At 36.9% G+C, this 16421-nt stretch overlaps 1 protein-coding gene across 3 annotated transcripts in view; it reads right to left on the bottom strand.

The window, feature by feature from the left end:
* The window catches only part of UBE3A (ubiquitin protein ligase E3A), a 49818-nt gene that overhangs the window by 32009 nt on the left and 1388 nt on the right, over positions 1-16421 (bottom strand). The window contains exons 2-5 of one of the 3 annotated variants that reach the window (XM_018084154.1): positions 12479-12546; positions 4701-4847; positions 3973-4091; positions 526-570 (exon numbers count right to left, since the gene is read on the bottom strand). In XM_018084154.1, coding sequence (XP_017939643.1) covers positions 526-570; positions 3973-3992 — 65 coding nt within the window. In that variant the 5' untranslated portion in view covers positions 3993-4091; positions 4701-4847; positions 12479-12546. Of the gene's footprint in view, positions 1-525; positions 571-3972; positions 4092-4700; positions 4848-12478; positions 12547-16421 lie in introns of those variants that run through there. The other 2 variants (XM_008931951.2, XM_018084155.1) reach the window with 2 other exon arrangements.

The following is a 16421-nucleotide window of genomic DNA, read 5'->3' on the forward strand; positions in this document are numbered from 1 at the left end:
ATGCTATGCAAGATTCACTGTTTAGTGAAAGAGAGCCAATTTGTTGTTTCTAGAATTAACTAGTATATGAATTCACCAAATTAAGTCAGACTTTTTTTTTTCTTAGTTCAACAATCCATGCCACAACAGATATCAGCAAGTGTTGTGCCTTAGTACTGAAGTGTCTTCAAACCCATGCAAGATGTTAGTGAACAGCAGGTAGAAATTACACCCTTACTGTCAAGTCTGAATGTAGGCCCTCAGATTTCTGACACTGTATTATGCTACCATCTACTGGTTCACGTTAAGTTAAACCTCTAAACTTTCCCTTCAACTCATTCACTCTCCAAAAAAAATCATCAGTTTATACAGAGGCTTGAAATTATTTTTCTATAGCAAAATATTAACTTGAAACTTTCTAAGGTAATTCTGCAGTTCTACTCAGCTTTTGTCTTCTTTTTATGAAGCAGATGCAAGAGTAGTTGTTACATAAGTTCAAAAGATTTTTAAACAAGATACACCAAACTCATCCACTCATTTACTTACATTCGGCTAGTTTCAATGTTCTCAGAGTGAGGTTCTCCTGGTGATCTGCAAAACCAGATAGAAAACCTTAACCTTTTGTTCTTTTAAGTCATTACAATATGAAAAGTTATGAAAGGTGGAAAGTAATGGTAGTGTACTATTGCCACTAACGCCATCAACTTTTTGACACTTACAGATTTAATTTATTTTACCAAACTCTAGAATACAGCTTGTAACATAAAACCTGACAGTATAATTAAGCCAGATTTCTTTAAGGAGGACAGTGCTTTTCCCCCACTGCTTATGCAACAGTAGCCATTAGAGCAGAGATCTGCTGGCAGTACTTCTGTATTCAGGCTGCATAGGGCACCAGTTCTGGGCTAGTTCTTCATAATCACTTCTGTAACCAAAATGTATACTCAAAGTTTATCAGTGATCAACTGCAACAAACAGATTCTCTACACAGTTGGACTCTAAAAAGTAGCAGCTCAGAAGCAGGTTCCAACAGAATCTCATAACAAATTTCATATCTCTCTCCACCTGAATTTGTAGACGTAATCTCAGATAGCTTTTTGTTTCTTCATTCCAGCCAAGAGATCAGACAGTAATATTCAGAATTAGGTGTTATTGTCTGGCATTTTTGAATACACAAGCAGTACCTGTGTTTAGCTTAGCAACCCCTTTGACTTAATTTACAGAATAATTTAAGGGGTATAGCTTCATACTAACTTAAGTAGGTTACATTATATCTATTTAGCTCCTCCTTACTCCCATCTTCTTCCTTAAGGAAGTACTGATTTAAAAAGTTAACTTTTTTTAGGCAATATTTTTTTCTTCCCTTTGGGACTTCCCCTTAGTCAGTGAATTTGTAACTAGACAAGCCAGAAGACAAGGCAGTATAAATGCAGCAGTTTTGATTTTCATTGCCTTACAATGCCTTGAAATCACACCCTAAAGGACCTTATCAAATCTTTACTTGGATATGGATTTTGGTACACTTGACCAGAACTGCCACCCTGGAAATATTCTGAGGAGTGGAAACAGTCACTCCTCAGAGTGTAGAGCACAGCCACTACAGTAAAACTCTGCAGCTTACATGAACAAAAGTCCCTTTCATGACAGCTCTCAAACCAGAAGTGAGCTAAAATAGAACTCACTTTGTAGGTTTCACCAGAGTCTGCTGGAGGACTTCAGTTAGGACAGCTAAGCAGGTTTTCCCATAGCTTTTTCAGGAAAAAAAAACTTTGTTTATAGAAATGGAATTTCTAATATTTACTACATGACTATCTATAATATTCTAAATGATATTGGAAATCTCCATCTGTAGCCTGATACATTCTTTTTTTCCCATGTTTAACTGTGCTATATTACTGGATGGTCTCTAAAGCTTGGATTGTTCTCCAAATTCTCTACTAAAATTTTAGTTCCTTTATTAAAATTCTGTACCTTAACAACTTTCTGCATTTTACCAAACAGACCCAGTGCCTAGAAAGCATTTCTGGCAGACAACTTATAATTCCTAGGCTAGCTGGATACTATGCAGTGACAGACGATGCAGAACACAGTACACTATTTGTTTCTATTTCATTAACTTTTAAAATTTACCTGACATAAGGACAAAATTCCGAACTTCCTATTCAGCTACCTTTATACTCATGCTTAAAATGTAAATGTTCTCTAACTGGAAAATAACATAAAAATCACCCAATCTCAAAATTTGGCCTCTATTTATTCCCTCCAATTATGTTTCCCTTACTCCTTAAGTTCAGGACAAGATAGTTGTTGACAAAAATAATGCTCAGCAGCAAAACAAATAAAAAATTAATTTCCCTTCAACTCCAGTGACCAAAACAAGCCACTAAATACTTAAAAAAAACAATCTCAGTTTTTCTTTTCCAATTATTCACCAAAGCATTAAAGCCATACAATCTGAGAAGCACGTGTATATCCATACTGGCTAGCTCCTATTTACTTCCAGGACTTCAGAAAATTATAGCAAAAAGTCTGGATGTTTGAGGTGTTGCTATCTTTAATTCAGTATTGGGAAATACAACACATTGAAGCTTTGGGAAAGAGTAGTGCTTCCAGTTGCTATGAAAATATGAGTGAAGTAGTGGCATTAAAAGAAAAACATCAAGAGTACTAATCACTTTGAGCCTTTAAAATAAACAGCAGTATGAAGAATTAGAGAAAAAGAGCAGTTTGGTATCCAAACTTCGCAGGTAAAAAAGGTAGCCTGGTGATTTGCAGTACAGATATGTAAACACAGTTATCAGTATATCCAAAATCCTTTCCTATCCTCATAATTTGTAAGTATTTTATCTGGGCTGTAAAGAGACAGTACTGTTCAGTACATGTTACTGTGAAAAAAAAAATTATTCTATAAGAGAAACAATTAAAAACCCAACAAAACCCCCAAAACAATAAAAACATTTCAGCAAAGTTCAGAAGAACTTCAATGTAGTTGAGTCGAAAAAGGTTTGGTCCTCTAAGATAAGTGGTTCTACAGAAAACAGGGATCAAATTCCTTCGGCTTATTGTTTTCTAAAACACGAGCAGACCTGCCATAATTCGGATTTGCAGAACTATTAATGCAAATATTATCTCGATTTTAAAAGGTTTCAAATGGCAATGTAAGCACCAAATAAAATGAGCTTTCAGTACTCATTAAATGAAGTGGAAGATCAATCTAATTACAAAAGTTGTACCTGTTTGCTAAGAAGCTATTTATTCTGCAATACCCAATTGTTTACAAACAAGATACCTTGTTATTTTCTCTGAGCAGGCAATAGTACTGAAAAACAACTATATAGTACAGCAAGATGTCCTTTCATTATGTTTAAAATCTGAAACAAGAGTTCTGTTCAGAGAAAATCTCAGAGCAAATGCTCTTAAAAATTTCAGCTTTGAATTAAATTGTAGATACTGATCACAAGACATCAACTAATCTGAATACTGCAGTATGAGCTAGCAAATTAAAATGGTGGCTCATTTCCAACAACACAGGGAGCAACTTCCCCATTCTGCAAGCCAATCCTTTTACCTTCAGTATACCTCTTCAGGAGAGGAAAGTAATGGTATGCATGCTTACGCATTTTTAACATCATCAAGCCTCCTGGACAAATACTTTAAAAAAAGAAAAATGAACAAACTGCTTAGATAAGTATGCTAAACAATTTATACAGAAATTCAGTATGACAGTAAAAACCACCAGAGAGTTTTAAGTGATAGTATTGTTCCTAAGAAGGTTTTCATGGAGCACTACAGCTCCAAAGGCAAACGATGTGAGCTTTGAAATCACTGTTAGCAAGAGTGTAAGTCAACTTTGCCAGCTGACTTATCTTAAACAAACAATATAACTTACTACTATTTATAAAATTAACTTTAAGCCATACAAATTAAATACTTTAAAATAAACATGATAAGTAAGAAAGTCCTGAGAAACAACCTGCTATGCTTTATACTTACCTTTTACAAGCTGTGGCCATTCGGTGACATCAGGGTGATCACAATTTTCAGTCACTGATCAAAACCGAGTTGTCACACCAGTCCTGTATCACGCTGGGCTAAGCATAAGCTTAACAACTCTAAATAAGTAAAAATAATGTAGTTAAAAAGCCCTTAAAAATTATTTTCAGCCAGTCCTCTAAATAAAAAAACCAACATAGAACAGAAGAAAAATATTGATACTAAGCATTGTTTTATCACCAAGATTAAGACCGACTTACAATCATTTTTTGCAAGGCATTCTACAACTTCTAGAGTAACTTAGTACAGTGCTATCAACTAGTGACTTGAAAATTCAGTAACTTACTTTTAGTCTTTCTAAAAAACCAAAATCCAAACCCATCTTTGGGACCAGTGGAAAGCACCCAACATTAATACAACAAGCATTCAAAGATCTGGACGCATCTGTGTAAATATGAACTACAATTTCTAACTAAAATAAAATTTCATTATGTGTTTCCCTGATACAACTCAATTATCATTGTTTCTTAGCAAGGCTCTGTTCCCAGGGGAACAAAAAGTAACCTGCACTTTGTTGTGTGCCTCTCCCCAGAATGAAGTAAGCTACAGCTATGTAAAACTTTCAGAAGAGCAACCTTTGCTATCTGTGACAAATCTTTAGATTCTTTGGTCCATTTATATCATGTGTCCTCTCTCCTCTCCCTTAAATTTTCAAAAATGTATTTTACCTGTCAATTGTTTCCCGTGATCTGGCTCCACTGGTATAAATTGAAGGGTTGGTCCTTTACTTTGTCACGCAGGTGGCAGCCAATGATCACTCAGCAATACTCGTGCCCAGAGCGCCCTGGGACCACCCCAGCTGATTACTTCCATGGCTGAAAAGGAACCAGTTAGTCTCTTACCTACTGCTATTATCTACTCTAAAGTTAACTGATAAAATATTTCCAAACACAATACTCAACACTCAATTCATCCCATTCTCTCTCCCACCCAAGCTCCTAAGTGCACTGGACAAAGCCTGTAAAGCAAAAAGGCCTTTGATGGAGAGTCAGATGACAAACAGCATTATTCACTTTCTGCTAATATAAAGTTTTGATAAGAATTGGAGTTATTAGTGTATTTAGTAAATAAAAAGTTATCTTACTTCCTCTAAACAGCAGTAGCTATGAAGACAGACCTCTGTACCCTGAGAAGTTCATTCCTGTGGTAACCCAGATGAAGCCCCACATTTGCCAGTTGCCATGCAGCAAGCGCCTCATACAGAACACCAAGGTGCACAAAGCTATTGAGGGCACACCAGCAGCTTTTTGCAACACCCGCAGTCAAAGCAATCTGGTGCAAATACTAAGAGAGCACATCAGGTAGCTTTAAATGTCTCAGTAAAAAACATTTGTTTCTTTACTGCACCTTCTTTTGTGCTTCAGTCCAACCTATTACAAGTCTTTCAGTGAGATCTTAGATTTGATTCTCAATGCTACTTTGTATCTGTCAATTTGTCAGAGATATGAAATCACCGACCAGTAAGCAAGGGTTATGATTTTCTAAAGTTTGTCAGGAAAGCTGCCAAGTTTTGTCATTCTACAGTTTGCTATTCTGATACAAACTCCGAACAGAATGAAATTTGTGTTGGTTTCAGAATTAAGCTTATTGGTTTTACCATGAACACTCCTTGAGATAGAAAAAGTACCATTTAATGATTTTAACATCAGTAATATTTGAGTGTTGTCACCTTAACACAAGTGCAGTTGACATAAGGAAAGTGAAAACCAAGCTGGCTAGCAAAAATCTCCAAAACAAAACAGAGGTTCTTTACTACCTATGTTTTGCAGGTGTAAATTGTCAAAGTTTAACTGAGTCAATGCCAGGAATGCAGTACAACGATTAAAAGTCAGTTGAAAAGGTTCCTCATTTGTCAACATTAAAGGACAAATTTTCAAATTAATGTTTGCTGAGCAGAAAAGCAAAAATTAAGATGGTGATGCAAAACTAATAAGGTGTAAAACACTGCTTAGGCATTCTGATTGTTTAAGACCTGAAAATGTCAACTTTCAGGCAAGTCTTAGCTCTAAAGAAACAGATGCCTATTCTAACACTGATTCTAGCACTTTGCCCAAGTGACTTTCAGTGTGCTGGTCAGAGGACAGACATATAATCTCTAAAGCCTTGTTGGTTGGAAAACCTGTATTCTGTCTGACTGCTGGAAGTATCAGCTCCTTTCTGAAGAGGGTGTGATCAATTGCTCCCTACCTAGACTTGGTCCTATATCACCCAGACTAGGTGCAAAGGTTCCTTACAGCAGTCTTCCATTCAAATGGAAGCCTGTTAGAACAGCAGGCTGATAGCAACCTTAGTAAAACAAGGTCTTCCTGAGACTGTTTCATATGGGAGAAGTCATGAACATGACTGACAACAGTGAAGGAGCAAATACAGTGCTGGATTCAAACACCACCAGATTTTGGAACGTTAAAAACATACATTAAGGTGGCAGTTCTACAAGCATAGCCAAGAAAAGTTTGTGCCAAGGCCTGACACAGATCCAACTCTGTTAGTCAGATTTACCACACCACTGAACATAGGATCTACAGCAGTTCCATGAAGAGAGGCAGTATCTGAACTGTCACAAATCTCACTGAGCCAAAGTTAACTCATCTAAGTTTTGTTGTGAAATTTGTATCTACAAATTGAATTTATCATGGGTCAGAGCTTTGAATACGGTAGTTTCAGCATTTCTGATTTGTTGCATGATATCTTAAAACTAGACTTACTGTACTGGGATCTAAAAATCTCAAGTTACTTACTTTTCAACAATCTAGATGCAAAAAATCTAAATTAATAATTTTTCCCATCTACCTCCTCCTCATCCTACCTTCCCCACCTATTCTTGCTGTCACTCCTGTGGGACAGAACATGATTGGCAAGGATTCCCTAGAACAGATGAAAGAACTAATTTTTCTAAACCTTCTTCATTCATGCATCAGGAGAGTAGTGCCTGCTGGCAAAGAAACCAGCATGTTGAAACATGGGGTGGGTGGTGAAGGAGACTTACCATCAAAGATCACTTATTTTGAATCTAGTTTGAACAAAGGACATTTTGACTACCTGACACAAACGAGGCAGAAAAAAATCAACTGGTAAGAGAGTAAAAGGACACTACTTGATCAGGAAAGGGAAACCACACTGAGGAATACACTAACATCTTGGATAAGGGTATTATGAAGAATAGGAAACTGACCTAAACCAACTGCTTTTTTTGTCACAGGAATTCCCTTACAAAAAAACCCTGTTTCTAACTTAACTTTTAGAAGGTAGGAACGGCAGCCCCAGAGCAGATATTTATTCTTTGTACTCAAATGAATTTCACTGGTCTTTGTTGTTCTGATCATCATGGCTTACGGTTTAGGTTTTCACAGACACACAGAGCAGCTGAAGGTATGAAACGAAGTCTGTGCCTGTGGAGTATGTCCAAGAAACCCAAGAAGGTCGCTAGGCTCTTTGGGACTGGGCAGGCCATATCTGCCTCGTGAATAGTTATGAGGGGTAGAATCAACTAGGACTACAACAACCCCTACTGCAATTAGGAAGACAATACACAAGTTCCATGTCTTCAAGCCACATGTCTGAAGAACCTTGTGTGTTTTGGGCTAGCCCTCATCAAGAGGGAACAGGATAAATAATGTTTATACAGTGATTTGGAACACCACCTATTTCTCCAAGGTAGCATAGGTGAATATCTTCTGAAAAGAACGTTCCTGTCAGCTCAAGAAGAGGGAGGAAATAAATAATAAATGAGTGAAAGAAAAAGATGTCAGAAAGCAAGTTCAGATGCATCAGAAGGGGCTAAAAGCAACTTAGTTGCATAGCTTGATGAGATCTTCTCTTTGTACATTTCATTTACTGTTGAAAAGTCTGCCATCACAAACGTGAGCCAAGAAGAGGTCCCCAGTTGCAACATACAGAACCTAAAGCCAACAGCATGAAGAGTTTAAGTACTTATTTGTCAGCAATGAAAAATAAAGACAAATAACTTCCAGGTACAAATCACTAAATTAAAAGTTGTTACTTATATGGATTTCCTAAACCTACTACTTTCCCTGGGTTATTTGATGTTTATTTTCTGTGAAAGCACAGCAATCTGGCAGCTGACACACAGTATCTGACATCTACAAAGATCCCTTAGAGAAGGAACGCTTTTGTATACTATAACTTCTTACTGACCTTATTAAAAGGTGGGTGCCTTGGGAGGTGGTATGTGTAAGAATTTAGGTTTCCTTTACAGAAGTAGCTATCCAAGTAATCTTTGATACAATTATTTTTTATTATTCTCTTTTTGATCTATGTTGAATACAAAGAAGTGCCATGATCTACCTTACCATCCAGCATCAGAATCTGAGTTGCTTAATTAATCATCTCAAGAAGATACCACTAAAGATAGCTTTTGTATGTTTTCTGAAGAATCCCTCTGAATCCTCCGAGAATGAATTTGGTATGTTCCCAGAATGACTTTGAACACCACAACGAAACAGTCATCTCTGTACAGTAAGGAACTGACAACTGATAGAAAAGTTGGCCTTTTATAACTTGAGATTGATTCAAGTGTCTTGAAGAATATTTACCAAATCCCTACGTTCAATCTTAATTGTCATCTGCAGAGAAAAACCAAATAAATAATGTAATAGGCACATTTAAGCCTTAATTTCTTGATAAGGTTGGAAATATCATTTACTTTGGCTGCCTGCATGCTGCTTCCAACACACAAAACATAAAAAGTCATAAGATTCCAGAAGTTGTCTTCATGCATCTAATTAGAAGGTCAAATTATTAATGATCCTACGGTAAAATAAACCAGTACTAATACAATCTGATCATATAAATCCTAATGGAGCCACAAAAAACCCCAACCAAACAGTAATAAGGCATCTATATGTTGGGTTTTTTTCCACTGTCCAGTAAACGAAACAATTCAACTAATGACAACAAATGCAAAATCACATTTGTTAGAAGACCCAAAGAATTGGGTTCTATCCTGGAAAATGCCAACCTGAAGTGACTAAGGCAGTCACAACCAATGAGCAAACGTACACACGCTCCGAGTATCACAAGAATGACAGATATGACTCATGAAGGATTCATGGAAAAGTGTCTATTCATCTGCACAAAGTATTTCAGACACCTTCAAAACTTAAACCCAGTTCTCCAATTATTCAATATTCTTCAAAAGTGTAGTAGAAAAGAGCTACAAAGACAACGTGAAGATGGAGGAAAATGCGCTGTGATTAGACAATGAAAAGAATTCAAAGTTAATCAAGCTAATAATTATGGACACTGGAAGAAACTAAGTCTTCTCATAGCACAGAAAGAACAAAAATATCTTCCAACTAAAAGAAAGCACAAACACCCCATGACTAGAAACTGAAGAATGCAGGATAATGAGGACAAGTAATACTTGAAGAAATTATTTGGGGTGGGGATCTGAATTTGCTACTATCTTCAAATTAAAGTTGGTGCCATTTTGCAATTTACACTTCAGTAAATATACAAGTTATGAGTTTAATAAAGGTAGAATTTTGTGCATCTCAATACAAAGAGATCGAGCATCGATTTATATAAATCTCCATCCTATAATATCTGTATACTTACTTTGCTTTTATGTCAATACTCTACTGTGCTGGTTTTGGCTGGGATAGAGTCCGTTTTCTTCACAGTAGCTAGTGTGGAGCTGTGTTTTGGATTTGTGCAGGGAACAGCATAGGTAACATAGGGACGTTTTTGTTACTGTTGAGCAGTGCTTGCACAGAGTCAAGGCCTTTCCTGCTCTTCACCCCACCCACGAGCAGGCACAAGGAGTTGGAAGGGGACACAGCCAGGACAGCTGACCCCAGTTGACCAAAGAGACATTTCCCTATCATATGGTGTCATGCTTAGCATATAAAGCTGAGGGAAAAAGGAAGAACACGGATAATGTTCGGAGTCATGGCATTTGTCTTCCCAAGTCATTGTTTCATGTGACAGAACACATGTAACTGCCACATGTTCCCTGCTTTCTTGGAGATGGCAGAACACCTGCCTGACCATGGGAAGTGGTGAACAATCTCTCTGTTTTGCTTTGCTTGTGTGTGTAGCTTTTGCTTTATCTAACAGACTGTCTTTATCTCAACCCATGAGTTTTCTCACTTTTACTCTTCCCATTCTCTTCCACATCCCACTGCTGGGGGGAGTAAGACAGTGGCTGCATGGTGTTCAGTTGCCAGCTGGGGTTAAACCATGATATCCACAAAGCACAGAATAACAGAAAAATATCTAATGTTTGCCCTCGTTCCCTCCCCCCAAGTCAAAGTTAAAGGCCTGTGTGTTATTTTCATTTTCTACAACTGACCCTGCAACTCTGGACCCTAGATTTTGCCTTCAACATTTAGTTTTGGCTTGCTATTTCAGTAAGATCATAGATATATTTTATTCACCTTTGTAAAAGAAGGAGAGACTCAAAATTATCTTTAGCTTCTGCATTTTTCACTTAGACTACAGCTGATTTTTCTTCCACTACACACACTCCTAATTTTTTTGCAGCAGAACCATTTGTTTCTATTTCAGTTATACCTGTTACTCCAGGCTCCCTCCAAAATGATATAAAGTTATGAATAGAAAGCCCCTCCTACATCAGTAGGTGAAATCCAATCATCTATTTAAATTTCTTTTAGTATCTCTTCTTTTACTGGTTAATTATCAAGTTCAGTTACTTTCAGGTAAGTTTTACAGCTTTGCTTCAGCTTTAATATTTACACTTTCATTCTGTCTGTCCTTTTGCTTATGGTCTGTTATTTTGATTTCTTTTGCCACCCAGTTTTCATGCTGCCTTCCATGTAAAGCACCTTTCTGTTCACCAAGTCTTCAGTGTCACCAGCATGTTTGTTTAAATACAGTTTATATTAAGACCAAGCAACCATGCAATTGTATAGCATGACATTCAGCTTTTCTGATGTTCCAGCAGTATTCACTACTCACCACTTGTGGGGGACTAGAGGGGAATTCTTCATCACTTTATGAAGCACATATCATTACAAAGACTCTACACGTACATACAGTGGCAAGCAGTTAAACATCCAGAAAAAAAGCAGCCAGCAGGAATAATGGCAATAAATAAACAATGGCTTAGGTTTGAAGAGCCATCACACACACAACTGATATTGAACTGGAGAGCAAGAAGCAGGTGGGTGGTCCCAGTGGTGCTGTGGGTGCAAAAATGAATATACACTACCTGCCAGATGCCTGCTAGAGTAAAGGACCAATCTACACAATTCTCTCAGGAACATCTGGATTGTGATAATGTAACATTGTAGTTTTTTGACAGATTTACAATTTTTAATTAGTATACACTACAGCTAAAGTTCCAGCTTAGAATTAATCATATTATTATCACCTATCTATAGCTTCCTACAAAACAACTTAAAAACATCCAACAACTTTTCTGCTAACTTGAGACTTCAAAACTTTAAGTACATTCCTATGTAAATTACCTTCAAAAGAAAAATCCAGACATAAACCCATGGCACAGAAAACTCCTGTCAGCAGTTACTGAGCTCTTCCCCACATTTTAAGAGGTTAAAAGAGGAAGTATATACATAGCTTAGAAGCTGTTGTTGAAGTAACTACATACAATCTTATATATGCATTAATAGACTTATTTAATATGGTAGAAAAATTAACTTAAACAATAATTGGTTTTTTGAATGCAGTGATGCAAACAGTTTAAAAAATTCTTTATATACCAAGTTGCAGAACTATAGGACTTAAAAGACACTGCAAAGTGGTGCATCTCCAGGTACACAGGAATACCAGGTATCTCCACAGAACTACACCAGAATAAAGTCAGGAAATGGAAATCAAAATAACTACAAGTTCAAGTTCCAACCCTGCTGCAATATACGTACATATTTTTAAACTGGTTGGACACTTAGGAGCCTAAACAAAAAGAGATACATGTACCATGGGTTTATGTTAACACTGCTAGAAAAGATTATATTTCTGTAATTCACAGCATTCCTATCTGTAAATTTGACTTACACTGATGATTGCATAAGTTTTTAGTAGTTCTGAACTTACTTTTCGAGTCATATCTAAAGGGTGTACAAGCCTGACTATAAATATGCTCAGCAGCAAATAAAATCAACCCACATAGCTTTCAGAAAAACACCAATTCTTATCTAATCCATGGAGAAATAAATGAATGGTAGCAGCATGATGCTGAGTTTCTTAAATCAAAAGGGAATTCATCAATGTTATATCACGAGTATTTATTTTCTCCAAGAAAAATCAAATAACTCAGTTTTCTAGAGAATTACAACTAAGTAATAGTTAACATCATCAAAAAATAAGAGGCAAATGAATGTGTGTTTCTTCCTGAATTTATTTTCAACTTTGTTTTTCTTTTTAAAATCAGGAAACAAAAGTGTAACTATTTGCTTTTATAATTACTAGAATACAAATAATATAAGTGAAAACATAAACATACCATATCTTTCAAGAGCTGAACAATCTTGCTCTTTCAAATTCCAAAATGGACTTCTACAGTTCTTGTACCTATAATGCAAAACATTACAGTTCAGTTTTTGCACCGTGCTCCATATTGATCTGAAGCTCAATACGACTTTAAGACAATACATTCAAGAATGGCTATTCAATTAGTCACAAGTCTGCAAAGAAAGGAAACACAGAACTGTACAATATGTCAACTTGGAAGGAACCTAACAAGGATCATTGCACCCAACTCCTTGCTCCTCACAGGATACCTAAAACTAAACCATATAACTTACCAAACTAAATCATACTTCCTATAAAAAAAACACAATAGAAAATACTTACTATGTTAACGAAGCTACAAAAGCAGAAAGTTCATACAAACAGTGTTCCCTATTCTTTCCCCTGTAGTGATACTACAGGACTTCCCATCCCTGGAGGTCTTCCAAGACCAGGTTGAATGGGGCTCTCAGTAACCTGGTCTAGTGGAAGGTACCCCTGCCCATGGCAGGGGGGTTGGAACTAGGTGATCTTTAACGTCCCTTCCAACCCTAATCACTCCCTGATTCTATGAAATCTAGCAATTACTTTCCAAAAAGTTAGTCATTTGGCACAGAGTAATACATTTTCAGTACCGTGAAGATTTGATACATAATTTCTTGGTTTAAAAACTCTATTAAGAACAAAAAAATACAACAGAGCTTATTTTAGTCTGATCTCCAACACAGATCAGAGTTCTCATGAAGGAAATCCCGATCTGGTTACTTTAAGCGTAGATTCAGGTTTATCTTTAAATACGTCAAACCTCATTTAGTGCCAAGGGCCCATTCCTTTATGAGAAAAGTGAAATGGGGTGATCCTGGACCAAGAGAGTCTTGCCAGTAAGGCTCTAAACACTAACAGTTTATACACAATTTTTTGTAATAAAAAAAAGTTATACAGGGCACCCTACCTGTTTCATGAAACAAGGCTGCTATTTTGACAGAAAATTCTAATAATTACGGTAGCTTTCTGTAGAGTTAGGATTAATGATACACAACTGTATCAAGAAAACTTTACTGTCAGTCAGAAGAAAAAAAGAAAAATTTATTTGAACAATATGAAAGAGTAACTAATGATTTTCCTGTTTGGAGGTAGCACTTCCACTCCATATCAACAACAGAAATCCAGAACCCTTTATATTCTACTGAAGAATAATTCTTTACTTACAGTAACTCCATTAGACATTCAGTTAAAAGTATTCTAAGAAATGCGACCAATATTTTCACACCTTGCATAGCAGGACTTCCACCTTAAACTTCAATGTATATATTTGTTCCTGTACATACACAGAGCAATGTCATCTGTATAAAATTCTCTCATTCTCTTCTAAGGTACAAAAGCACCAATTTTCAGCGTGCACAGAGTAGGAGGAGAGCACCAAGTACAGCATGAAGAAGTATCACAAATACATCTACCAGGGATCTTATGAATATTGCTCAGCAATAGGAGGAAACAATGTTTCCCAACATAACTGAAGCTAGGGAGTAGTGTAGGACAGTACCACTGATAGAGCAAACAAGACCACGAAGGAGGAGATGCAGACAGGGGATTTGCATAATAACATGCAGTTAGCAGAAGAGCAAATAATTCCAGCAACACAAAACTGAAATTCCTGGACTTCCACTTCTCCTTCTTCAGTCTCAACCCACCAGCCACCACTAAGGCAGAACAGAGAGTTCAGCAGTCTACTAAAAACATTTGCTCAAAGATTACATGGCCAACAACAAAATGAAATATGATCTGTAATGCTTGTCCAAAAGGAATGCAAATGATTTCATGAAGTCAGACACGCTTTCACATTCACCTTTAGAATACTTCTTAATTAGCACTAAGCCACATCTGCCTAAAAAAATGTAAATGGCCAGTGTGACTAAATTCTTGGCCAACACTATTGTGTCCACTCAACATTAAAAAAAAAAAATCTTGATCTGTCACATGACCAGAGCCAAGAGAGCTGCTTGTTTACAACTATGTCATACATTTTCAATAAGAAAAAGAAACTTCAAGGCACACTGGATTATAATAACACAGACTTGTAAACTACTGAATTAACCACACGGTACTAAACAGAATTGCAAAATATTTAAGAAATTAATTATAAATTACAAAAAATGCTTTGCAACTCTCATATCTGGTTTGATAAAAGATATCATAAAATCACCTCTATTAGTCCTTAAATGATATTTTCCACTTGTGTATTTGGGTTGTTTGCCTAGTTTTTTTTTTTCAATAACTGTCATACAACAGGAATAGAAGAAAAAATTCTGAGAGCATTACCCTAAAGAAAATGGTAGGTATGTTACCCAGTATTATAGATTTTCTAATACAATTTCAAATATTTAAATTCAATTAATAATAATTTTCTTCCACAACTGACATTTTAATGTTAACCAAAATAAAATTTAACCAAAATCACGTTAGCCAAATAAAAAACAAGTATTCACAAACATCTTTCTTTCAATAAGATATTCAGGTTATAGAAATCCTGCAAATGGAGTATTTATCACAACCTTACTATGTAAAGGGCTCAACCTTCACAACCAAAAAATACCAGTGTTTCACAGAAGTGGTATACTCTCTCAGGAATTCCCTTGTCCTGGAATTCTGATGGGATTTGCAGGTTGTGTGGACTCTTAAGTACGTATTTCTATTATCTACAACGAGCAAATTTTCCTACAACAGCTGAAACATGCCTGGATTTAGCTACTCAGCCAGTGTACACTGGTATACCTTGGACTTTCTAAAAATAAAGTAGGGTGTATCCACATAGTAAACCATAATATTCATCACCAAGACTTTGGACATGAAAAAAAAAAGCAAGCATTACCTGAATATGGTTATACAAATAAGAAAGATGAAACATTGTACTAGAAACAGAAATTCTACGGTAGTGGTAAACTTCTTCAGAAGAGCCACTCCACCACCCTCTAACACCCCAAGTCTGCTGAACGGCAGCTGCTCCAGCCTGGGTCCCACAGAGCATACCAGAGCAGGAGCACACAAGTAATGCCAGAGCCTGGCTGCCTGGACAAGCCTGGCATCTCTCAGCACTGTGCAAGCTTGGCAACACAATATTGATCGCTCTTGTGCCTCCTCTGTGCACAGCTCCTAAAGGTAAGGGAGAGGAGTGTTTGTCATCCTAATCTCCTCATTTCATCAACTTCTTTGGTGTAATGACTATCAAGAAAGTATTAACAAGTCCTAAAAGGAGTCTGTCAAAGGAAACAAAGATGGTGGTCTTCTCTGTGAAGTAGAGATGAACTAGCTTCACCTCTAGAACTCTATCTCAGTCAAGACAGAAGTTCTGTCACAGTTTTCACATGACACCAGAATGAAAAGCAAACTGTATGGACTAACTGTTGCCAGATAGTTATGCAGCAACTACAAACCTCAAATACACGTTCCATGATTTTCTGCTTGCGATCCTACTGGATGATGCACAACCCATCAAGATCAAATTCCCTTTGGGTTTCAAACTATCCTACAGTTTACACATAAATTTAATCTTTAATTATTTAGGTCACAGCTTTGACATTTTGTCACAAAAGGACTGAACATGAAGGCATATGGAGGACAGGGAGGCGATTTGAGACAGCCACCACAGCTTCACCAAGGGCAAGTCTTGCCTGACCAACCTAGTGCTGTTCTATGATAGAGTGACTGCACCAGTGGACAAGGGAAGGGCTATTGATGTTGTCTAGCTGGACTTGTGTAAGACCTTTGACTTGGTCCCCCACAACACCCTTCACCCTAAATCGGAGAGATGTGGATTTAATGGTGGGACTCTTGGCGGATGAGGAATTGACTGGATGGTTGCATGCAGAAGGTCAGTGGCTCAATGTTCAGATGGATGTCAATGGCAGCTGGTATCCCTCAGGGGTCCATACTGGGACCAG

The sequence above is a fragment of the Manacus vitellinus genome, unplaced genomic scaffold (assembly GCF_001715985.3).
Source record: "Manacus vitellinus isolate BGI_N305 unplaced genomic scaffold, ASM171598v3 scaffold_7_pilon, whole genome shotgun sequence".
NCBI classification, from domain to species: domain Eukaryota; kingdom Metazoa; phylum Chordata; class Aves; order Passeriformes; family Pipridae; genus Manacus; species Manacus vitellinus.